We start from the raw sequence: 23,316 nt of genomic DNA, 5'->3' as shown, positions 1-23,316 counted from the left end.
CTTTCTGCTGTGAAAACTTTTGCTCTTGGTGACGGGCAGGGTGTCATGAGGGCAGGCTGCGGGCTCTGCCAGCGGACACCTTCTCAGCGCTCTGCCGAAAGCTTGGTCTCTCTCCGCGTGGTGAGGCGATGCCTGCTCTGCTTCTCCAGGCTGGAGGTGTGGGGTGGGACCCCCGTCCCCGCGGGGTCTCCTCCAGGGAGATGCCTGCAGAGGTCCCTGCAGATGCCCCCGTCCGAGGACCAGGCTGCGTCTGCTGCAGGTTCCCCAGGGCTGGCTCTGCGAGGCGGGCACCCCTCCCTGGTCACCCCAGCTCCTTGGCTCCCTCCTCGCACGGCTCCTCTTCCCTCGGCCGACGAGGTTTCAGCAGAGCGGGGTCGGGGCTGGGCGCTGCGGGACGCTGCTCATCAGAGCCGTCGGCAGAGCAGGGGTACGTGACGCTGCGGCCGTGCAAAACAGATGGCGGGGGCTTTCTGTGTCCCTGCCTGCCTCTGTGCTGAGGTCGAATTCCCCCTCTGGCTGAGTCCCGCCGGCTGGCGACTGGCCGTGCCGCGGGGTGGGCGGCAGGGCTGCGGGCGGGCGAGGGGCTGGCGGTGGGACTGGGCGCCGGGTCCTCTCTGGCAGCGAGCCGGCTCCCAGGGCGCAGGAGGGCTTGTGGAGATGCTGAGATGCCTGAGGGGCCTCTGCCAGGTCGCTGCGTGCGCTCAGCACGGTCCTGTTTATCCAGCAGCGCCAGGGCACTTAAGCCCCTTAGGAGGGCAAGACTTGTGCCCTGTTTACCGGCTGGTGCGTGATGCTGTCTGCCGGCACGGCACCGGACGGGTGCCCATCGCGCCCGGCTGAGCTCCCCGGGCCCACGGGGTGAGCACGCGCCATCCGAGCGACCCATGAGAGCCCGTCCCCCATCGGGATCCAGCCCTTGGCTCCCCACCAACACACCTCCTAATAATTTTGCCTAAATGCTTTGCAAATCATCCAGCAACCAATTTATCCCTCAAGTATTTTGGAGATGTCACTCCGAGAATGTTAATGGCGTATGATTCACGGGGTCCTGCGTGCCGAGCAATGCATGGTCGTGCGGCAGGGCTGCCGGGACAGCGTGCGGGGGGTCGGGGATTTATTGACGATGGGTCAGCTCGACTTCTAGACCCCGCTTCGCCCTAGTGCAGCACGGCAAACTGGGGGAGAGACCGAGCCATTAAGCTTGCGAGGATATCGTGCTTAAAACTTGTTATTTTTGGTTCGAGTTTCGGAGCCCCCTCTCCCCCCCGCAGCATTAAACACGGTTGTTTATTGGAGCTGACAGTAGAAACACAAGCAGTTGTCGGTCGCTTCTGCAAGAGCAGTGTCTACCAGCGGTGGAATGAACATGACGGAGCCGATGACTAATACAGCTTCGAATTTTATATGCTTCCAGCTAACGGGTCCCATATGTTCCACCGCTGCAGCCCGAGGAGAGAGTGGCTCGTTCGATGCGGTGCTGGGCCCCGGGGCTGGGAGCCTCTCTGGCTCCAGGACCTGGCTCCCAGGAGCTGGCTGCAGGGCCCGGGACCGTGCGGATGCCCGGCTCTGCCCCTCCCAGTGCTCCCAGTCCGCGGCTGAGTCCCCGCTGTGGGAGCTGGAGCCCTGTGCAGATGTGCTCGGGGAGTTCCGAACCTCGGGAGAGCAGGAGCTGTGTGCTTGCGGCTGCAGGGCTGGTGCCGCTGGAAGCTGTGTGGGCAGCACCCAGCCGGACTTGATAGATCTGCGAGGGGATCAGAGAGTCTCCCGTCCACCCCAGGGTCTCTCGCTCTGCAAGAGGCCATCGTGATGAAGTGATGCCCCTGGCTTGGAGCTCGCTCTCGGTGCCTGTCGGGAGGACAAAGCGCGAGGGGAAGAGGTGTTTCCTCAGCAAGCTGCTGTGTCGTTAAAATAACCCGCCGGCTCTCACAAATCATGCCTGGTGAAAACGTGTGCAGCTTTATTGCAGGAGATATTTTGAGAACCCAGGGAGCAGTTAAAACCCGACTCAAGCACGTGTAGCCCACGTCCTCCCCGGGCACCCGGGTCCTGGTTGCCGGACCCCGTGCTTGCCCGCGGGCGCTGCCAGCCCGTGGGCCGGCGTTTGCTGCCCGGGGCGGCTGCCGGAGCAGCGCGGCAGCTCTCTGGCCCTCTGAGGCGATCACGTAGCTTGGACAGGTCGCTTTCCAGGACCTGCAACGTGAAGAGACGACCCTGGAGCAGTTTCTGACAGCCCGTGCTTACCGCTAGCGGTGCTGTGCCAGGGCTGAGCTAGGCGAAGGCTTTTGTCCTGTTGCTTTTGTTTGCACAGCACTGGCTGGGCTGCTGCCGCCTGCCCGTTCGCCTGTTGCTGCTGAGGGTGTGTTTTGGCTTGTTCCAGCTACTCAGACAAATACCCGAATCCGTCTTGTTCCCCTCCAGAAGAAGAAGGGAGAGGTGGGAAGGCCGTTGCCTCTTGCAAACAGCCGTCTGCGGTTGGCAAAGCGTTTCCCACTCTTCCCGGTGGTCCCACCTCCCACCCGCCCGCTCCCTGCGCTGCCTTTGCCAGACCTGGCAGCCGGTCGCTGCCCGGGGCAGCACCCGGGGACGCCGGGCACACAGGCAGGGCTGCGGGCTGGTGCTGTCGGAACGGGTGTGTGGCATGTTCCCGGGCTGGGAATGATTCCCCAGTCTGGGAGGAGCTTGGCATCCCAACACTGGGAAATAAAGCGCAGCCGCGGGGGCAGCTGGCATCTGGCCCCCACAGAACTTTACTCGTGGCTTCCCTGCCAGCCTTTGCTGCTGTTGCACTTCTGCTGCAGCAACTCTTCAGCGAAAACCAAGCGCCTGTGCGAAGTTCCCGCGGCCACGCAGCGAGCCGGGGCGGCAGGGGTGCTGGGGTCAGCCCCGGGGAAGGGCTGCGGGTGCGATCGCAGCGGCGTCAGCTGCTTGCTCCGCGGCGGGGCCACGGGGATGCTCTGTGTTCTGGAGCACGCCGGGAAGAGGACCTGTTGCAAACCTGACCGCAGTCCCCCCGCCGCACAGATGTCGTCCCGGCAGCACGCGTGGTTCGAGCTGCTGCCATCGCCGCAGGCGGGAGGGCCGAGCCGGCCGAGCAGGACACGCGTGGCACCGGGGCCGCTCGAGGTGGCTTCTGCAGGAGGGTGAGTTCGTACCCACGCGAGCGCAAGGGCACGTCGCTGCCGGTCTGGGGAGCCGCTGCCGGCCCCTCTCACTGCCCCGGAGGCAGGATTGCACCCTGCTGCCCCGCGCCATGGCCAGAGAATGCCGTGTGTCCAGACAGGTCCCCGCACGCGTTCGTGGGCAGAGCCGAAGCTGCCTGTGGGTCACGGTGGCATTGCCATTAGCAGCTGGCACAGGAGGGGCTCAGCGCTGAGGAGCTGCATTTAACCACGCTCCCCGTTGGCACGAGGGCAGAGGCTCATCCTAAGGCTGAAGGTCACTGGGTTGGTCTTGCTCCTGATGGCCGTAGGACAGCCCAGGCTGTGCAGGAATCACAAATGGGATTGAAACGGCTCCCAGTTCAGCACTGGGAAGCGATACCTGTTGTCCCAGGGCAGCGCTGGAAAACTTACTTATTTTTTTTCCTTAGAGAGATGAAACAAGAGGCTGGGAGGTCCCAGGCCCTCTCTTTCCCCCAGCCCTTCTGCAGCAGTTGTCCTCCCGCTCTCCCTGGGTCTCGAAGCTTTGCTGAGCCGCTGCCCGGGATGCCATGGCCGCAGTGGTGAGGCCGGTGCAGCCCAGCACCAGTCCCTGACGCACACGCCGGGGTCGGAGCTGGTCTGGGGCTCAGTGCCAGCCCGCGTCAGGGTGAGCTGCGTGGAGCCTGAGTTTGAGGCTGTGTTTTCCCTCACCCCTGCTCCTTCCCTTGGTAACCAGGGACAGATCAAGCCCATTCACTGGGAGGAGGAACCTGATCCCGCAGTTGAGGCAGGATGGCTGCTGAGCTATTCTTAGCTCCCTCAGGAGCTGCGCAAGAGGCAGACGCTGTTTCCACAACCCATCCACTCCTGCCCTGCGCTGCGGACCCAGCACCCGGCGGGGAGTTCGCAGGGAGCCGTCTCCCGGCATCCCCGGAATCGCTGCCGCTACCGGACGGGAAGAACCGGGCAGCGCAGAAGGGAAGGGTTTGCCCTGAGCCGCTGATGAGGCTGTTGTTAATTGCTGCGACAGCACCGGGACGGCTGGCTGCCGCTCGCAGGGCGGCTGGCCCTGTCCTGGCAGCTCTGCAGCCAAGTGCCGGCAGCAGCGAGGGGAGGCCGTCGGGGTCACCGGCGCCGCGTGGTGGAAGGGGGAACGCGGGAGTCTGTGCCCAGGGTCGTGCTGGGGGGCCCTGGGAAAAAGGAGAACTCGGTCTCTGCTCTTGGCTGTCCCGGGCTGCCGGAGCATCCCTGCAGGCCCTTGACACGGCTCGCGCCGGGAATCCCGACAGACGGATGGTGTGGGTGCGTGGCGGAGGTGTGGAGTGGGAGCTGTGGAGTGGGAGGTGTGGAGCGGGAGCTGTGGAGCAGGAGGCTGCGGGGCGCTGGTGCCCGGCCGCGTGCCGCTGCGGTGGCAGCCGAGGACAGGGGCAGCGCTGGCAGCGCCCGGAGCTCGCTGTCACTCGCGGCCGCGGTCCCCGCCGGGGCTGGGGGGGTCTCCGCCTGCGGGGGGGGGGGAGGACCCGCAGGGTGCCCGGGCACGGCGGGGGACGAAGGACGAACCCCCCGGGGCCGGTCCCGCAGCTCGCCCGGCGGCGGCCGCGGGTCCCGGGGAGCAGGGGGGGGAGGGCGGAGCCCGCGGGCCAGGGACGGACCCGCAGCGCTATCTGCCGGCTGCGGGCCCGCCTGCGCGCTGCGGGGGGCACAGCCCGGCGGGTGCGGGGGCACAGCCCGGCGGGTGCGGGAGGGATGGTCACAGCTCTGCGGGGGTGTGTGTGGGGGTCCTGGCCCTGTGGGTGCGGGGGGTCACAGCCCTGCGGGTGCGGGGCACAGCCCTGCGGGGGGGGGGGTCACAGCCCTATGAGGGATCACAGCCCTGCAGGGAAGCAAGGGGGACCGCAGCCCTGCCGGGGTGCGGGGGGGTCACAGCGAGCATCAGGAGGTGCGGGAGACACCGCCCCCCCCCCCCGCACCTGTACCCCTCGTTTGCTTTCTGAGCTCTGGCTCGTTAGCGTAACTTTTGGTGAGGGATCCCACGAGCTGGGGTGGGGAGAGCTCCCAAAATGCTGCTTTGCTGTCAAAATGATGGCGTTCCAGGTTGCCCTTGGGGTGCATGGCCTCTGAGAAGACGAGGGGTGCTGGCGAGAGCCGGGGCGCAGCGGCTGGCAGCGGCAGAACCAGCGGGAGCTGGCGTTGTCCCTCGGGCGCAGGCGAGGAGGGACAGGGCCTCACCGGGGGGTCAGCTAGGGCAGGGGTTAACGGTGCTGAGATGTGCACGGTGGTGGGTGAAGAAGGGGCTGCCTGTGACTACCAAAACATCTGCTAAGTCCGATAGCCAAGGGTCCCAGAGTTTTGTTTCCATATAGATCTCCTGATGCCTGCAAAGGTGGGGTCAGAATGACGGCAGCGTGTCCTGGGCAGGCCCCGCGCTGGGTGTGCTGGCTGCGTCCCGCGGCTGCGATCAGGATGCTCAGGGGACAGAGCAAGCCTCTCGTGCAAGGTATTTTTCCAAACAGACCTTTTTTCTCTTTTTTCCTGGAGCAGCCGTGGGACATTTCAACATATAAAATACTTTTTTCCAGCTGTTTTGGCAAAGGGAAGTTTTTCATATAGATTCCCTTCAAAACTTTAAAGAGCTTTTATCTTTTTTTTTTCTTTCTGTGGAAGCAAAAGTCACTTTGCACTCTCATGCTCGGTCCTCGGCGCGGCGTTCCAGCTGGGCTGGCTCTCCCACACCCGACTCCATCCCGCTGTCAGGGCACTGTCCTCTGCTTGATCTTCTCGGAGCCTTTCAGAGCTGTAATCTGTGTTTATGCAGCGGTGCACCGTAACCGTTCCTCGCTGGGAGTCTCATGTCTGTAGGAGATAAAAACCTGCCTGTGCACAGGGTGCAGACGCCTCCGGCCAGGTCTCTGTCCCCACCTTCTCTGGGATTTACTCTGGGTCTTCCTTTCCCTGCTCCGGCCCCTTCGGGGGGACAGGGTGGGCTCACAGGTGGGTGCCCAGGACCGGGTGCTGTGCCCAGGACACGCTCCCCGCTCCAGCCTCCCCCCCTCTCCTCCCGCTGTGCCAGACGGCGACCGGTGAGGAGGTGGCTCGGGGGTCCCGCTCTCGCACGCCGACGGTGGGGAGATGTCGGCACGGGGCAGGATCCCACCGCCGCTCCCGGGCGAGGCGGCCGGCGGCAGCGCAACAGTCCGCAGCCATCACTCGCGAGCGTGAGCTCTGTGTTTGTTTTTGTAATCCCTCTTTTTTTTTTAATTGTGATTTTAGTGGTGGTGAAAGGTGCTGGATTGACAAGCCGTGGAGACGGAAGGGCCTCTGGGCTCCACTGAAGTTTACATTTACAAAGGACACAGAGAATAAATAGAAGACAGTGTTTAGAGTCCTCTGTAGACACTTCAGACTTGCTTATAATTCTGCAGCAATTCCATCACCTCCAAAGTGATTGATGCTCTCTATAAAGTCTTGCCTTAAAACATTTTCCTATGTGTCAGGGGAAGAAGTTTATTAGACTTTACTGAAAGGGCAGGATTTGTATTGTGCTGAAGGCTGAGTCCTTCCCAGCCCCATCCTCAGGAGAAAAAATAATCAGAGTGCTGGAAAAAAAGAGACTGACCCGAAGCACGTATGTGGTTTGTGGTTATCCAGGTCTAGTGCTGGGTGTCGAGATCGGGTTCTCCGTGGGTGCTGCAAACAGGGCAGGTTTAACAGGTTTTCAGCAAATTGTATGTTTCTAAAAGCTTGTATTTTCATTCAGTGGAAACATGAAATGCATCTGCTTTCAACAAAGAGCAAATCATGTTTTTCATTAAATCATTCAATATATTGCAAAGACGCTGCTTTGGGATGGAGCTGCTTGTGTTCTGATCAAAATACAACAGATCGCGGGATTTAGGTCTAAATTTCTGCCAAAGAAGTTTGGTTTTCTTTTTTAATCTGGACAATTCAGGGCAAGGTTGTGCTCTCTCTCCCGGTGGCAGGGTGTCCCTGGGGGGTGGGTGGGAGGGCAGCCCCGGTGCCGGCCGGGCAGGCGGTGGTCAGCTCCGGCTTTGGGAGCAGAGGTAAAGCTACGTAAGGAGTCGCTTGGTGATTAAATCACCCGGAACGGACATGGCACAGTCACCGATTTCACTTCTGCAAACGGCGGGATCCTTCGGGGATGTTAATTTTGCAAACCACCTGGGAACGGCTCGCATCTTACCCCCTGCCACTGGCTCTCGGCCGACCCCAGCGTTTGCCCAGCGTGGTAGGAGACGTGTCAAGAGCAATGAAGAAAAATAGCGGCGTGTGTGGATCCTGTCAGAACAAATAAATCTCCCCCGCTGCACCCCGGGCGGGGGTTTGCTTTGGGAGAAGGGCAGCCTGATGCCATGGGGATGGCTTCAATCTCGTCCGACGCTCAGGGCGAGGGATGTGGTCCAGGGCGGGAGCAGCCGCATCCCCAGCGTAGGCAGGGCTGGCAGGGCAGGGCAGGGCAGGTAGGCAGGCAGGGCAGGGCAGTGCAGGCAGGGCAGGGAAGTCAGGGCAGGGTAGGCAGGGCAGGGCAGGGCAGAGGGGGTCCCAGCCTCTTGCCTGGCCTCTCCCTGCCTTCTAGAAGAGGGACTTGGGACCAGCCCAAGTTTGCTTGTTTCTACAGGCTCATATATCTCTTAGGAGGGGCAAATAATGTGCTTTTGGGGCAGATCAGATTGCCCTCAGCACTAGATACCCTTTTTTTTCCCCTCCACCAAGCGGTTTCTCCGTAAGGGACGTGCCCTCCTCCAAAGCCAGAACCTAAATACACCCCGGCTTGCCCTACCAGTGCACTCTCTGTGTATCTTCGCAGTAAACATTTCCAGTCAAGCACGCTCCTCGCGCGCCTCCGCCCAGCGGGACCGCTGCCTGTGCCGGCTCCGCAGGGCTGCGAGAAGTCGCTTTTCTGTTTGAAGTGGGAAGGTTCCCTGGGCGTAGTCCGGGCTCCGGAACAGGGGTGCCCTGGCTGCCGGGGAGGGCTGAGGGGTGCTGGTGACGGGGGGGCTTGTGTGGGCTCCGAGGCTGCGGCGCGCACCGGGCAGCCCTGGGTGCACACACAGCCCCCCGCGAGCTCCCTGGGGGTGATCCAGCCGGGGGGGAGTGTCGGGAGGGGCCGAGGGCTGCAGGCAGTGAGACCCCCCCAGCCCTGCCCGGTCTCCCCACACCTCACTAACCCGGGGCTTCCAGCAGCTCGTTTGCCTTTGATATAGGAATTGATGAAATGCCGAATTTCTTTAAATACTGGTTGGACAAAGTCAAGTGGCGTCGCAAACCGAAGCGCACACGAAGCTCTTTGCCGCTGGGAATGCGGGGCAGGTGCTTCGCTGGGGCATTGCTTTCTGAGTCCCATAGTTGGGGTGCCTGAAACAACAAGTGCTCGGTGGCTTCTGGTGGTGGCACTGGCGTCAGCCTCTGCCTGTCCGGCTGCTGTGCTGGCCATTGGCATCGGCCTTGCTCCTTGGCCATAGAAAGCAAACTGGGAGGGTGTAGGCATGAGGCTGATGGTGCTGGTGCTGGTGCTGGCAGGAGCTGGGGCCTCTCCTGTCCCGCTCCTCTCCTGTAACATCGCCGGGGATCGGGGCTGCACACACCTCCCTGCCGTCTTCTGCCGCGCAGCCGCAGGCGCTGATTTATCACCCGCCCACTGGCAAGGAATTAACTGTGTCTGCCTAGGTGTAATCTCCATTTTGATGTTTTAGGGAGAACCTGATGTTAGTTCAGCTAATTGTCTGCTAACGACTCTGCTCCTTCCCTGCTTTCGTGCTAGATTCACCTTTTCTTCTTTCCTTTCCACAATGCCCTCAGGTAAAAGACAAGTTGCAACATATAAAAAATGACCCCAGTCGCTTAATTTGAACCAGAGAAGATAATAACAGTCTGGATGGGGAGCTGGATTTATGCTTTTCTCTCCGAAGGAGCCCCCTCCTCAGTGACGGCTGTCGAACGTGCGAGCAGCATCTGAAGCAAATTGAGGGTAACCTTTCGTACCGCACGGATCTTCCAGCAGGGTTTGCCGGTCCCAGGGACATCTGCGGGCCGCATGTTGGATTTGGCAGCCGCCGAGCCCATTGTCAGCCAGTTCCATTGCTTTAGCTGGTAATGGATGGAAAGGCGTCTGCCAACTCGGCCCATGCACGCGGAGCCACGCGTGGCCGGGAGCATCCCCGCCCTGCTGTGCCCACGGCTCTCGGCAGCGCGGCACGGGGACGGTGCTCGGGAGCATCCCTGGCAGTGTCGGGGGCTCGGGAGCATCCCTGGCAGAGTCGGGTGCTCAGGGAGCATCCCTGGCAGAGTTGGGGGCTCGGGAGCATCCCTGGCAGTGTCGGGGGCTCGGGAGCATCCCTGGCAGTGCTGGGTGCTCAGGGAGCATCCCTGGCAGTGTCGGGTGCTCGGGAGCATCCCAGGCGGTGCAAAGTGCCCTCGTATAAGGGCCTCTTCAGCTGGGTCTCACATTCTGGTTGCCCACCCCACACCGCAGCGCTTGCTCTTGCCTCACCTGTCGAGCTCCTGGGCCGAGCGTGTGTGCAGGTCCCCGGGCAGCCGGCCGGAGCTGGCGCGGGAGGAGCTGGGAAAGCAGCAGTCGGAGCCTCGCCCTTGCCTGCTAATTCAAAGGGATTTTTCTTTTCTTTTCTTTTTTTTTTTGATGGTGTCCAACAACATGGAAAAATGTGAACGATGCAGATCAAAAAGAGGAACCGGGAAGCTTAACCTCTGGCTCCCGAGCTCTTGGACCAGCAGCTCAGGGATGAGAAGCCGAATGTCAGACACACGATGCCTGTATTGCACGTCAGGGTTTAGGGGTTTGTTAATCAATTTTTCCAAGTTTTGAGGGGTTTGTCTGTGCGTGAGTCACAACTGGGTCGCTGTGACAAGCCCCCTCTTACACCCAGCCTGTGGTGCTGGGGAGAGGACGGGCTGTCCCTGCCCCGGTGCCCGGTGCCTGGCTGCGGGTTCCTCTCCGGCAGAGCAGAGGTTCAGCTCCGCTGCCAGGGCAAGATGCCCCAGCGCCGGCCGTGCCGTTGCTGCGAGCAGGCAGGCCCTGCACCTCTGCTTCGGCGCGCCGGCCGCAGCTGGGAGGATGCGGCTCAGACTGCTGCAGCTCGCTCCTGGCCAGCTCTGCGGCGGCTGGGCCGGTCCCTGGGAAACACCGGCCGTCGGCTGCTGCTTCCAGCGAGCCCTTGCGAGGCGGGTGCTGCAGCCCTGAATCAGTCCATAAATCACGCGCTCCAATGTGGTTTCATTTTGATCCCTTGATGTTCACGTCTCTTCTCTGGCCAACATCTCCCGACCGCTCCCTGGGTGCCCGGGGCCGACCGGTGGCTCGGTCACCCCTGAGCAGGTCCCGTGGAGCTGGGGGGCTCGCTGCGTTCCTGCGGCTCTCTACACTGCATGGGGACCCTTGAAACACGGGGCGCACAGCCCTGGCAGGCCCGTTAGTGGGGTACCCACAGCCCCTGCTCCCCCCCCCCGGCCCCTTCCCTGCAGAAGATTGAAGCAGCAGCACCAGGCAGGGTCGGGGGCTGGTGCTGGCGAGGGCACGGGGCGGCGGAGTCGTGGGGAGCACCGGCACGTCGGGGCTGTTCACTCCCCCTTGGGACTAATTGTCTCTGCCGCGTTTCCCAAAGCGTGAAACCCCGGGCACAAGCAAGGGCTGCAGAGAGCCCACCGCCAGCCGGGTCGCTCGGTCGCCCTCCTGGCCGTCCCCTTCCCCTCAGTTCTCCAGCTCCAGCTTGTTTTCTGATTTATGGTCAAAATCATACAGTGACAGAGGATTGCAATCAGGACACTTTATAAAACATTTAATTGCATTTCATAACCTCTTTCCATAAACCATCCACGGCATGTTTATAAACTTCCCATCTCTTGTTTCCTGGCTCTCACAGCAAGCGCCCGCAGAGCGGCGGCTGCGGGGCCGCGGCTGCGGTACCTGGAGCAGCACCGGCCGTGACTGCGGCCACGGGAAAGTCTGGGCTGCCCCGCTGCGCTCGGAGCTGAGCCGGGCTTCCCTGGGGCAGGAGGGGCTTGGGGAGCTTGGGTGACAAAGTGACAGGATCCTCTAGGTCTAAATTGCTGCTTTCCATGATGCAGATAAGGGGAGGCGATGCCACGCGAGCTGCCGGGGCTCGGCGTCGTTGCAGCCCAGTGGTGCTGTCGGGGGGGTCTCGGGAGCCGTGGTGGGCGAGCGCAGTGCACCCGCAGCCCGGCCGAGCGGCATCGGCACTGGGGTGCTCGGCGGGAGCTGGGCGCGTGCTTCCCAGTGCCACCAGCTGAAAACACCTCTGAGCAGGAGCGTGCTGTCCGGGTGCTCGTGGACTCCGTCCTGCGGTTTTACAAACCTTTCCTGGGACCTTGGTGCAGAGCCGGGCCCTGCATCGTGTGCGAGGGCGGGAAGCCCCCAGGCAGCAGGGGCTGGCAGCCTGTGGCAGTGGCTGCGCTGCTGTCATTACCCTGCCACCGCCTCCGGGACCTTCTCGTCAAGGGCAGGGAGGTAGGGACACTGCCACCTCCAGCCTGGCTTCTGACGCTGGCAGATGATCCAGCAAACTGGGAGTTGGAGGGGCAGGGGTCTGCCAAGAGCACCGCTCTCGGGAGCCCTCCTCGCCTCGGCCGAGCTCGCCTGCCTCCTGCCCTGCTGCCGCGAGGCTTCGTCACGGCTCGGGGACACGAGCCCCAGCCTCCACCGGCCCGTCCGTCCAGCTGTGGCTTGCAGGAGCCCTGCTCTCTGCTCCGGGCTGTGGCCTCTGCCTTGTGCCTCGGCCGGTGGAAGGGCAGCTCGGTGCAACGCCAGCCTTGCCGACGGGGAACAGCCGCGGTGCTGACACCCGAGGGCACGGGTGTGCTGGAGGGGAGCCCGTCAGCCGGCTCGGCGGCCCCGGGAAGCTGTGCCGTGTCCCACGCTGAGGGCCTGATAAATCCCTGCTCCTTTTTTAGCCTGGAGGATTGCTACAGCTCTCCGCTGCCTGTCAGGGTTGGTTTGTTTGTTTTTAGCGCAGTATAAGCAAACCGGAGATTGCAGTGTCCTCAGCAAAGCATCTGACTCGTACAGGGGATTTTTTCCACACAAAAAGTAATGACAAAGTAATGGTTTCATTCCCTGGGATGTGAAACATGCACAGATAAATTTTATCCAGAAGGTCAACAACTTTTAACTTTCAGCCATTCAAATCCAAGCTGCTTTCCCAGGAAGTTCAGCTGCGGGCGGCTCAGGAGGCTGCCGGCGCTTTGGGCAAGGAGCCGTGGGAGGCTGCTCCATTGCTCCCTGCTCCATCGCTCCCTTCTCCATCACCCCCTGCTCCATCACTCCGTGCTCCATCGCTCCCTGCTCCATCACTCCCTTCTCCATCACTCTGTGGTCCATCGCTCCATGCTCCATCACTGCCTTCTCCATCACTCCCTGCTCCATTGCTCCCTGCTCCATCACTCCCTTCTCCATCACCCCCTTCTCCATCACCCCCTTCTCCATCACCCCCTTCTCCATCACTCCGTGCTCCATCACTCCCTTCTCTATCGCTCCCTGCTCCATCGCTCCCTGCTCCATCACTCCCTGCTCCACTGCCCGGCCACTCCGTTGCTCCCGGCCCCCCCACTGCCAGCCGCAGGGTCGATGCTGCTGGCGGGGTTGGGGTCCCCAGTGCTGGTGCTGCTCCTCCTCTCTGCTCGGCAAACAGCCGCGGGGCAGCCCCGGCTCCGGGCAGCGAGGGCAGCTGGACGGGCGGCCGGAGGGAGGGCAGCGAAGCCTTGGCCCCGGGGTTTTGGCCGCTGGTGCCGGTGCTGGCAGGGAGGGGGCTTGCCCCGTTCAGCCCGAGCACGGTGCTGTGCTAATGGCGCGGGAATATCGCTGTGACATTGTCAGCAGCAAATGGCCCTCAGCGTGTCACTTATAGGAAGCAGAAAAACAAACAAACCCTGAATAATAGCCAAAACATCTTTTCTGGGACTTGCAGCTTTCTAACTTTATTTAAAAAAGAAGGAAAAAAAGTAAATTTTCCCTGTCAGGGAACTGCTATCATCACGCAATGGCACTTAGGAATATTATAAACAACTGTGTCAGTTAATAGGGCTGAAGAGGTTTCCCGCGGCTCGCTCCGGTTCCCTCTCCCGGCAGAGCCCTCCTGGCTGCGGGATGGCCGGGCTGAGCCGCCCGGGGGCCTGGGAAAGGAGGGGTTACTGGGGGGTCTGTGCAGGCGTCGGGGCTTCCCACCGGTGCCTCGGTTCCCCCGGAGCTCTCCTCGCAGCAGGGAGCTCAGTCGCTCTCTGCCCGCTCCTCAGCCGTGGGCATCGCAGCTGGGGTGCGACAGCTCCTTGCCGGGCTCTGAAACCCCCCCAGCTCTGAACCCCCCCCAAGCCCCCCACCTCTCCCCGATCAGGAGATCTGCGACAGCATCGGCTGCTCTCTGCTCCGAAGGGAATGGGGCTGCTCCAGGGCTGCTACACAACGCAAACCAAACCCAACCCCAAAGCCCCGGCTTCACTCTGCACGCCCAGGACCGCAGAAGAGGGGCTGCAGCCCCTGCGGTCCCGCACCGGGCAGACGGGGCGCGCGGGGGACAGCCCGGCACGCTCTCAGGCCGAGCCGCGGGAGGTTTGCAAGATCGGAACGTGACTGACGGAGCAGGGGCTCCCACAGAGCGAAGACGGGAGCGGGGGAACCAGCAAGCTCTGGGCTTGGACTCGGCTCAAGGAATTTGCAGCCCCTCTTGTTCGGGCAGGTTCCGATAGAGCATTTGCCACATCAGCCTAGCGTCATGAAAACGTTTCTTGAGGAAGGGTTGGGGCAGAGATGGGTTTATAAAATACACCCTCCAAAAGCCCCACGTCCCTCCCTGGTATTTATGAGATGCACGCAGAGGGTGTTGATAGCAGAGACATTTCTGCAAGTCAATAAAACGGCAAAAAGAGATTCCACTTGGTTAGGCGGGGTGGTGGCTTTGAACACGTCGAGGGCAATGAAGGAGATCATTCCATTGTTCTAAGATTTCCATAACTCACTGTGCTTAAGCACATAAAAATGTAGACATTTTGGCAATAAAGTTTGGGTAATTTTTGAGTATGAATCAAAAATCTCCCCCTCCTGCTCCCCTCCCCTTCTGCCTTTTGTTGTTGCTGCAGGCAGCTGCCCCCCCGCTCCACCCCATGGCCTGACGAACGGAAAAATGTCTTCAGCCGAAACCTCCCAGCTCTTAATTCTCTAATCTGCAGCATCTGTGCCCAGCCCCGGCGCTCCTGCGGGCTCTCGCGGCGCGGCGCGGCCCGGCAGCTCACGCACGCAGGCACGTGCGGGCTGCGCCGCTCGCCGGGCACGCCTGCTGCTGCGGTGCCCGTCACCACGGCTGCTCGCCACCACCCCACCAGCGGCCCGCGCGCCTCCACCCGCGCAGCACGTTCCTGACGGAGAGCTCGGTTTTGGGTTATTTTCTGTTTTTCGCCTTGCGGTGCTGGGTGCAGAGCCAGGATGCGGTGCGTGAGCCGACGCAGCCGGCGCGTGCCCGCATCGGCAGCCCCTCGGCTACCGGCGACGTGCGCAGCCCTGAGCGTGGTGATGGCAGCCGGGGCCGCGTTCCGCTGCCGCTGCGTCCGCTTTGGTTTGCCAGATGGACACGTCTTCACCAAGAACTGGGACGGGTGGGGTGGTTTTCATGCTGCCCCGCGGCAGGGACTGGCAGGCTCCCGGCGCTTGGTGCCCGCGTGCCTGGGGTCCCTGCTCCAGCGCCGGCGGCTCCGGTGCGGGGCTGCTCCCGCCCCGGCTGTTTCCTCCAGCCATTTGCCTGAAGGGCTAAATATTGAGGCCAAATATTTTCCATGAAGAGCAAACTTGTTTGGGTGAAAAACACTTTGTTTTGTCAACATGTAACTTTCTCTGGGAAACGAGTTTCCCTGGCAGGGTGAGGGGGTCTGGCTGGAGCTCCCGGTCCCTCTTGGGCAGCCATGGCACCAGCTGGCCCCCCCGCCCCAGCACAGGGGTGGCGTGGGATGGGGGGCTGCTCTGCGTCCCCCCGGTGCCGGCCCCCCGCTGCCCGGCAGCACGCGGCCCTCGCTGCAGCCCTGCCCGGCGCTGGACGGGGCCGCACCGCGGTGGCCGGAGCGCGGCCGTACCCATCGGTCCGCGTCACGCAAACCAGCGAGGCTTCCGACCGGCATCCCCGAGAACAGCCACCACCTCCGCCCCACCTCCCAGCGCCGCCCGAAAGCGCGGGTGTGTGTTCGTTAGCGCTAATCACGACGGACCTTACGAGAACCAGATGATGGCAGAGCCAGGAACGCGCCCGCCCGTGAGTCACTGCAGAGGAGCAGAGTCATCTGTTTCGGCACCAGGACGCTTCCGAGGCGAGCCCAGCGAGCGGCACGCGCTCCCGGCAGGAACCGGGGCTGGACGGAGGCGGGAGAGCGAAGGGCCGCGGATGGTGCTGCACCTCGCGCGCGCTTTTACCCTGCCCCAGGGCCGAAACAGCCGCGGAGGCTTCGGCCGGTGGCACCGGCGGTGGCAGAGCCGTTGTGCCCGGCGCTGGGCCCACGGCAGCGACAGCGCGGAGCCGGGGCTTTCGTGGTGCCCCGCGTCTGAAGAGCCCCATCCTGCCCAGCACTGCGACACTTGCGCTTTTTTCCTCCCTTTCTCCTCTGTATTTTTTTTTTTTTCAGCGAACAACTTTATTTCCCACTTTGACATTTTCCAGACCCACCTGGGAGCCTGCCTGCCAGAAGGAGAAATGGCACAAGAGGAAATACATCTTCACAGCCTCGAGAGAGGAGAGGGCTGGGATCCGAGCCGTAAACAGCGGCGCTGCGCCCTGAGCAAAGGCAGAGCAGGTTGTGCTCTGGAGAGTGTAACCCCGCTCCGCCACTCCTCTCCCGAGCTGAAAAACAAAGAGGAGCGGAGCCTGCTTGTTTGTCGCTCTCGGACTGGATGCTGCAGGCTTGGGGATGCCATGCGGGGAGCAAGCGCGTGACCCCCCGAATCCCCCTCCACCGACTGTTGGGGAGCTTTTGTCTCGTGAACCCCCGGGAGCAGGCGATGGCTCTGCCCTGGCCGGGACCCTCTCAGTGTCGATGGCCGTGGCCTCCCGGCCAGGGAGCAGGGACAGCTCCGCAGCTGGGAAGAGCAAATCCCCAGGCTGGGGATGGGGACCCCCACCCTGAGGTGCCCGGCACGCCTGGCATCCCGGTGGAATTCATCCCACGCGGAGGGGCAGAGATGGCCCCGCCATGGCCCTTTGTCCATCGCCCGCCAGCATCCGCACCGACGGCTCGGGAAATGGGAAAAATCCACCCGCAGCCACGCTGGGGTTTGTTCTGTAACGGTCAAGGCCTGACCTTGATCAAATCCCCTTCCCAGCCTTGCTGGTGCCGGTACCCGGTAACCCGGGGCTGTCCCGGCCGGTGACTTACGCACGGATGGAGCACAATTTACTCTCCCCGCCTCTTCACCTGCCACAGTGCAACAGCGTTTCTCCGTGTTTCTGAAATTGCCGGGGTGACCCTGCGCGTTGGCCACGGCCAGCGCTGCAACGACAACCGCGACGCGGCCGGGGGGAAGCGCGGCCGGGCTCCCCGCAGCCGGACCCCGCAGCCTGCACCGTCCTGCCCCGACGCAACTTTTATCCCTTCACCTTTTTTTTGCGACTCGCTGAGCAACAACTGTCACGTCCCTGCGCTCCCCCCTCCCAGCCCTGCTCTACCTCAAGGATTAAGCTTTCATCCTTCATTATGAGCTGCTCCCCCAGGCAACATTTTCCACGAAGAAGAAGGAATTTCTGGGACTTTGCTTTTAAGAGATTATGTTACTAAGCACGTGTGTGTTGGTGCCGCGGCGAGGGGCTTGCTGCACACAGGCGGGCGCATGGCCCCAGCCCGGGGCAGCCCAGCGAGCGGGGCAGTGTGGGGACACCGGCCCCCTCGCAGCCCCTCTCCCCGGGCGATGCTGGCGGCAGGGCAGCCACGAGCGCAGCCACGGACCCACGGCGCTGGGGACCGGGGGGTCCCGGCACAGCACCAGTGCGGGGTCACTCCCGGGACATGGGATGCAGGACGGGCATCACTGGGGGCGTGGGGAAGGAGGGGGCTCAGCCTTGCTCAGTGTTGTGAGGGTTGCTGCCATTGCCCTGCTGTTTGAGGCAGAAACTCCAAATATCGGTGCTCTCGCCCCAAGGCTGAGCTGCTGTGGGTTCGTGGCTTCCCCCACTCGTCGCGGTGGTCCCGGGGCTCCAGCCCCAGCAGAGCTGGGAGCCGCCAGCCACCTCCTGCTCCCGCGGGGCCAGCCCTGACCTCGCTGCGCTCTCGCCCGTACTTACACGAAGTCTCAGCTACTTACAAGGAGCTTACACCACGCCTGGAGGCTTGGCGTTAAAATATTTGGCTGTACAGTAACTATTGAACAAGGTTGTGCTTTCATTGGCAACGGCTCTTGTTATTAAATCGTTTTTGGGAGCTCTTCTAAGCCCGACAAATTAACATCAGGGAAACAGGATAGCTAATGTCAACCTACCGAACGAATCCAAAGCCGTACTTACAGCGGGGAAGACAAACACGGCCTCGGAAGAGTAACTGCTGCGTGTTTAGCTCCAGCACCTGGGTTGCCGCTGCGTAGAAAGCTGGCCAGTCCTGCTGGGAAAAAACTAGGGGAAGGTCAGGGCAGCCTGCGAAAGCTGCCGGCCCCTGCCGAGCCCTCGGGTGCCATGGACCCCGGTGCCGGGCCCCTCTGGGACACCCCGGGTCTCGGCCCCGCCATGGGCACGGCGGGAGGACCGACAGAACCCCCGAGAGCCGTGGCATCCCCACCCGTGTTCGCAGCCCGGGCGCGGGGCAGAGCCCGCTCCGGCCGCCCCCGCCCAGCGCCGTCGAGCCTGGACCGCGGCCGGCACCGGCCTCAGCGCTGAGTCACCGCTGAGTCAGAGCCGCGCGCCCCAGCGCCGAGAGGGTCCTCGAGAGAGCGGACGCTCTGCCGCTGCTGGGACCGCGGCCGCGACGCGCAGGAATCCACCTGCCGAGGCTGGCGACGGCTGCCCCGCTGCCCACGGCCAGCACCCTGCCCCGCTGCGGGGAGCTGGGCAGCCACCGGCTCTCCGCTGCTTCTTGCCAGGTCGGTTCCAGATAAAACGAGCAGACTCTGTAGAGCCCAAACGCAAACGGCGAAGCGCCCGGAGAAACGGCTCCCAGCCCACCGGCAGCCCGGCCCCGCGCCCCGGCAGACGCGACAGTAGGGCTGCATCGCACGTGCGGACACACGCTACGGTGGGTATTAAAGAGCCCAAATCTGATTAAAGCCTTTCTGTCCCCACCAGTGGTCAATTCCAGAGACCAGCTCACCCAGGAGGCCAAATTCATTTCATCCCCAAAGTCTAATTAAAGCCATTAGTGTATTCCTCGTCTTCCTGATAAGATCAAAGCATTCCAAGAGCCAGTCATTGCCTTATTTTCAAGACAATTATACAACGTATAGCACCGATCTGTTCTGCCTCCAGCTGTATGCGTTTATCTCTGTCCATCATCGGGTAATCGGTACCATCAGACGCAGCGCAGCCCGGCTCTCAGCTGACACGGCCCGGGCTCACCGCGCTGGGTTCCTTTTCCACCCTTGGCTGTGAATTAACATCTGAGGCAGCGCCGGGTGCCCAGGGCTCCGCTCTGCCTGGCCGTGTTCCCCCAAATTCATGTCCCCACACCCCTCCTAATGACCAGGTAAATGCCCAGACCCTTCCGTTTTTGATATCTAACTCTGCTCCGGAGCTGGTGTGGGGCCGGGAGGGCTGCGCCATGCGTGTGATGTTGTGTGTGGGGGTGGGTGTGTGTGGGTGGGGGTGGGTGTGTGGGTGGGTGTGGGTGGGGGTGTGTGAGAGCAGCCTCTGCTCCTGCCCAGGCCCCAGCGATCACGGGCACCCGATGTCTGGCTGGGGAAGCAGTAGCAGCCGGCGATGCCACAGTCCTGTCCTGGCAAGGGGACAGATGTGTGCCCAGCAGCGGGGACAGACGTGTGCCCAGCAGCGGCCGCTGCCCCCGTGCTGCGCTCCCTCCTTCGGGATGCTCTGCGCATCGCGATCGTCCAACAGCCAAAGACAAAGCGGCGTTTCCACCGCAGCCAGAAGCACGCAGCCCTCGCCGTGCCGGCTGCCTGGCAGGGCCCTGCAGTGCCCAGCACAGCTCTCGGGGAGACGGTGCAGCCGCCGCCGCCCCGCGGCTTCGGGCAAGGGCCCGCGGCCCTGCCGAGCCATGGAGGCTGTCCTCGCAGCGGGGACCCGCTACCGAACCAAGGACTTCGCCCATCGCCGCGCCGCCACGGCTCCTCGGGCTCCGCGCCGGCGGGGCCAGGCAGCGGGCAGCGTGCGCGGGGCTGCTTTCCCCTCGCATAAACACATCGCCAGCAGCTCGCGGCCCCTGCGAGAGCGGAGCTGTGAATTTTCATCTCTCAGCTAATCAACTCGCCTGCTAGTCCAAACTTGTCAGGAGCTTTATCCCTGCCCTGCCAGCCTCCTCCCGGCCCACGAGTGACAGGAGACGTTCCCATCCCTCCCCGAGACACATCCAGCTGCTACAAAAACAAACATCCTCCCGACGGCGATTCCTCCTCGTCACACCGCCCTGACCCCGCTCCCCGCGGCAGCCCCACCGTCACATCTGCGCTGCGCCCGTGCCCGGCAGCCGGCACGTCCCGCGTCGCAGCCGGCGAAAGGGCCGTGTTTACGGCGGGGACAGCAGAGCCGTGTTACTGCCTGAGCTGGGGGGTTATTAATTGCTGGTTCTCCCTATTCCTCCCTGACATCAGATTAATCACCCGGCCGGGGCTGCGCCGCCCGCGAGGCTCCTGCCGACGAGAGGCAGCTGTGGCAGAGCCGCCGGCCCCTCGCTGCGGCCGGGGAGGACGGGGCTGCCCCGGGACACGATGGGGCCGAAATTTCGGGAGGATCAGCAGGGTCTGGGCAGGGTGCGCACCAAGGAGCCCCCAGCGTCCCGCCTGGGTCCTGTCCCCCGCTTCCTTGCAGCCTGGCCACGTGTCTGCCTCGGTGCATTTTGTCACCGCGTTGCCTTGCGTTAAACTCCCTGGAGCCCCGCGCTCCTGCTTGGCCCAAGCCACGGCCCTGGGCAGCTGTGGCTCCAGGACACCTCGGGGCTGTGGCTCCAGGACACCATGGGGCTGTGGCTCCGGGACACCACGGGGACCCCCCCCCCCCCCTGCCCTCGAAGCCACCAGGGTGTAGCTGGGCTCTGCAGCCCCGCTGGCCCCATGCACCAGGTAACGTTTCCCCATTTCTGGCACCCGGCTGGAGACGCTGGCAGCAGCGGATCCATCCCGGGGCCGCGGGGAGCAGCGGGCAGCGTCGGGGCTCGGGGTGGGGGGGACGTCTCTGCGAGCTCGTGCCCAGGCCCAGCGAACGTGCTGCGCCTCCAGCTCCTCACGAGCAGCACGCAGAGCTGCTTCATTAAAATGTCAACAGCTCTTGGACTCCCCTCTAACAAATTCCCCTCCTGCTTTCAGGGCAGGATGAAACCCATCAGCATCAGCTCTTCAGCCGGGTTCCCTCTTCCGCGCGGCACCCGAGAGCCGCTCGCCCCGCGGGAGCAGGCACAGGGCACTGGAGTCCGCGGCGGAGGGCTCCGCAGCCCCTGCCCAGGGACGAGCCCCGGGTGGCCCGAGACCGCACCAGGACCAGAGCGCCCAGCCCGGACCCAGCACCGGCTTCGGCTCCCAAAGCATCGCCCAGGAGTGTCCAGCGCAGCTCTGCACGGGGCGCAGCAACCCGCCCGACCGCTCGGAGCCGCGCTGGCCCCTCGCCGCCTCTCGCAGCCACGGCCTCGCGGGCAGAGCCCAGAGCCGACCCAAAGCACGTGGCACATGGGGGCAGCTGCCCAGCAGAGCCGCAGTCGTGCAGCCGTGGGGGCACGTGTTCTGAGCCAGACATCCACCGATGCCTGGTGGGATGAACCAAACCTGGTCTGTGTCGCAGCTGCAGCTCTGCAGACACCGCTGCAGCCGTGCACGCCGAGCTCACGCAGGCGGTTCGCAGCCTGTGCTGACCGGGCAGGCGGAGCCGCACGGCGCTGAGCAGAGGACCCGGCCCAGGGAAACACGCACCAGCGGGACGCACACACCGGCCGAGAGGACCAAAACCCAGGAATGCGGCATTTCGACCCCCAAATCCAGCCCTGTGTTTGCTACCTTCTGTGTCCTGGTCCCAAAAGAGCTGACTGCCCCCAGACTGCTTTTCCCCGGACCCTCGAACCCGCTGCGGCGGGGGCTGCTGCGGCGGCTGCGGGCGACGAGGCGGTGGCGGCGCCTGGCCGGCGCCCAGGGGTTATCAGCAGCATGGCCAAGGCTGAAACAGCAGGGCAGGAGAGCGGGGTAAGCAGACCTCAGCCTCTTGGCATGTTTGCTTGTGCTAAACCTGTAGCATGAAAACTTTTCACAACAACACTCAGTGCTTGAAGCCTTCGTTGGCTGCGCGCGCCCCAGCGAAGGGCGAGAGCCAGCTCTGGCTCACGGGCGGGATTGTGCAAGCAAACGGCGTCCGCAGGCACCGCGGCCGGCAGCGCCCAAAGCCGATGCCGCAGGGCCGATGCCCACCGGAGCCACAGCTCGTTCTCCGGGCGGAATTGCGGGTTACAGCGTCGGGGGACAGGCACGCTTCCCAAGGGACGCTCCCGGAGCTGCGGTTACACGGTGTGCTCGCCCCGGCCCCGCTCTCGCCACCACCCTCCCCAGCACGCCGCGTCCCCGGCACCCCGCCGCAGCCCCCCGGCGGCTCTCCCTCCCAGGCAGCGCGGTTCGTCGCTCCAGGGCTCTGCTCACCCCGGGCGTTTCTCGCCGACGAGATGCTCCAGTGCAGCGCGGCCGGGCACGGCGCACGCCCGTGCGATGGGGCTGCTGCCTGTCCCCGCAGCGCGACGTCCCAGCCCCGGGGGAGGTGTGAGCAGGGGGCTGCCCCCAGCGTGGGAGCTGAGCCCAAACCAGCCCACCCCTGGTTTGCCAATTAATCCAGCACAGCAAAGCTCCTGGCACGCGATGGAGGAGCAGATTGGTTTTGCTGACCCACCGTGGTTGGGGTTTCACTTAGCACTTCTGAGATGACCTGGTTAACAGGGTAACGGGAGCAGCTGGTCAGCAGCCACCCAGCTTCCTCAGGAAACCTGCCACGCGCGAGGCGGCCGGTGATGCCCGGCAGCTCTGCGGCCCTGACAGCCCGGCCGGCAGCCCCGAGCCGTCCTGTCCTCCCTGCTGGGCACTGCTCGGCATGGGCATGCAGCCCGCGGTATCGCGATGGGTCTGCAGCACTCGGCATCGCGACGGGGCTGCAGTGCTCAATGTCGTGATGGGCCTGCATCGTGATGGGGCTGCAGTGCTCAATATCGCGACGGGGATGCAGCGCTTGGCAGCGCGATGGGCCTGCCGCCTGTGTCCCCAGGCCTGCCCTCGGTGCTGCCCCACGCCGTCCCCTCTGTGCTCGCAGCCGCTCGCAGCCAGGGACAGGCGGGTGGGGGCCGGTGCCTCGGCCGGACGGCAGTGTCCGGCCCGGAGCAGCCGGTGCTTCGCGTCCCGGGACGGCAGCCGGTACCGGGGCCCTCGGGGCTGGGCTCCTGCTGGGGACGGAGCGGGCAGCCGGCTCTTGCTGAAAGAGCTGGGAATACTGGGAACAGCTGCCGCCCCGGCGTGGTGCCCTCTCGGGGGGTGCCCAGCGATGGGGGGTGCCCTGTGTGGGGTGGGGTGGTCCCAGCGCCGCTGCCCGGCCCGTTCCCGGGCGCAGGTCGCCCCCTGGTGGCTCCGACCCGCCATGGCGGGTCCCGCAGCGGGCAGCGGCGCTGGAGGCGGGAGAGAGGCGCGGGAGTCACAGACTCACACAATGTTCGGGGCTGGCAGGGCCCTCTGGGGTCACCCAGCCCAACCCCCTGCCCAAGCAGGGTCACCCAGAGCAGGCTGCACAGCACCGCGGCCAGGCGGGGCTGGAATATCTCCAGAGAAGGAGACTCCACAGCCTCCCTGGGCAGCCTGGGCCAGGGCTCCGTCACCCTCAGAGGGAAGAAGTTCTTCCTCATGTTCAGACGGAACTTCCTGTGCCTCAGTTTGTGCCCATTGCCCCTTGTCCTGTCGCTGGGCACCACTGGAAAGAGTCTGGCCCCGTCCTCCTGACCCCGACCCTGCAGATATTTATAAGCATTTCTAAGGTCCCCTCTCAGCCTTCTT

The 23,316-nt window shown here is 63.7% G+C and overlaps 1 protein-coding gene across 1 annotated transcript; it reads left to right on the top strand.

Moving 5' to 3' along the window:
• Positions 1 to 2,625: 2,625 nt before the first annotated feature.
• On the top strand, positions 2,626 to 16,095 carry LOC142364157 (uncharacterized). The gene is made up of 2 exons (XM_075443116.1): positions 2,626 to 3,140; positions 15,824 to 16,095. The coding sequence occupies exons 1-2, from the start codon at positions 2,656 to 2,658 to the stop codon at positions 15,939 to 15,941; spliced, it is 603 nt and encodes a 200-aa protein (XP_075299231.1). The 5' UTR covers positions 2,626 to 2,655; the 3' UTR covers positions 15,942 to 16,095.
• Positions 16,096 to 23,316: the final 7,221 nt, after the last annotated feature.

This window comes from Opisthocomus hoazin, chromosome 25 (assembly GCF_030867145.1).
Source record: "Opisthocomus hoazin isolate bOpiHoa1 chromosome 25, bOpiHoa1.hap1, whole genome shotgun sequence".
Classification (NCBI taxonomy): Eukaryota; Metazoa; Chordata; class Aves; order Opisthocomiformes; family Opisthocomidae; genus Opisthocomus; species Opisthocomus hoazin.
Note: the sequence above shows the minus strand (reverse complement) of the source record. Positions and strands in the feature narration are given on the sequence as shown.

Excerpts from the sequence above, each read along its gene's own strand:
- LOC142364157 (XM_075443116.1), top strand. The coding sequence starts at position 2,656 with ATGATTCCCCAGTCTGGGAGGAGCTTGGCATCCCAACACTGGGAAATA. Across the intron at positions 3,141-15,823 it reads GAGGTGGCTTCTGCAGGAGG|ACCCACCTGGGAGCCTGCCT; the intron begins GTGAGTTCGTAC and ends GACATTTTCCAG.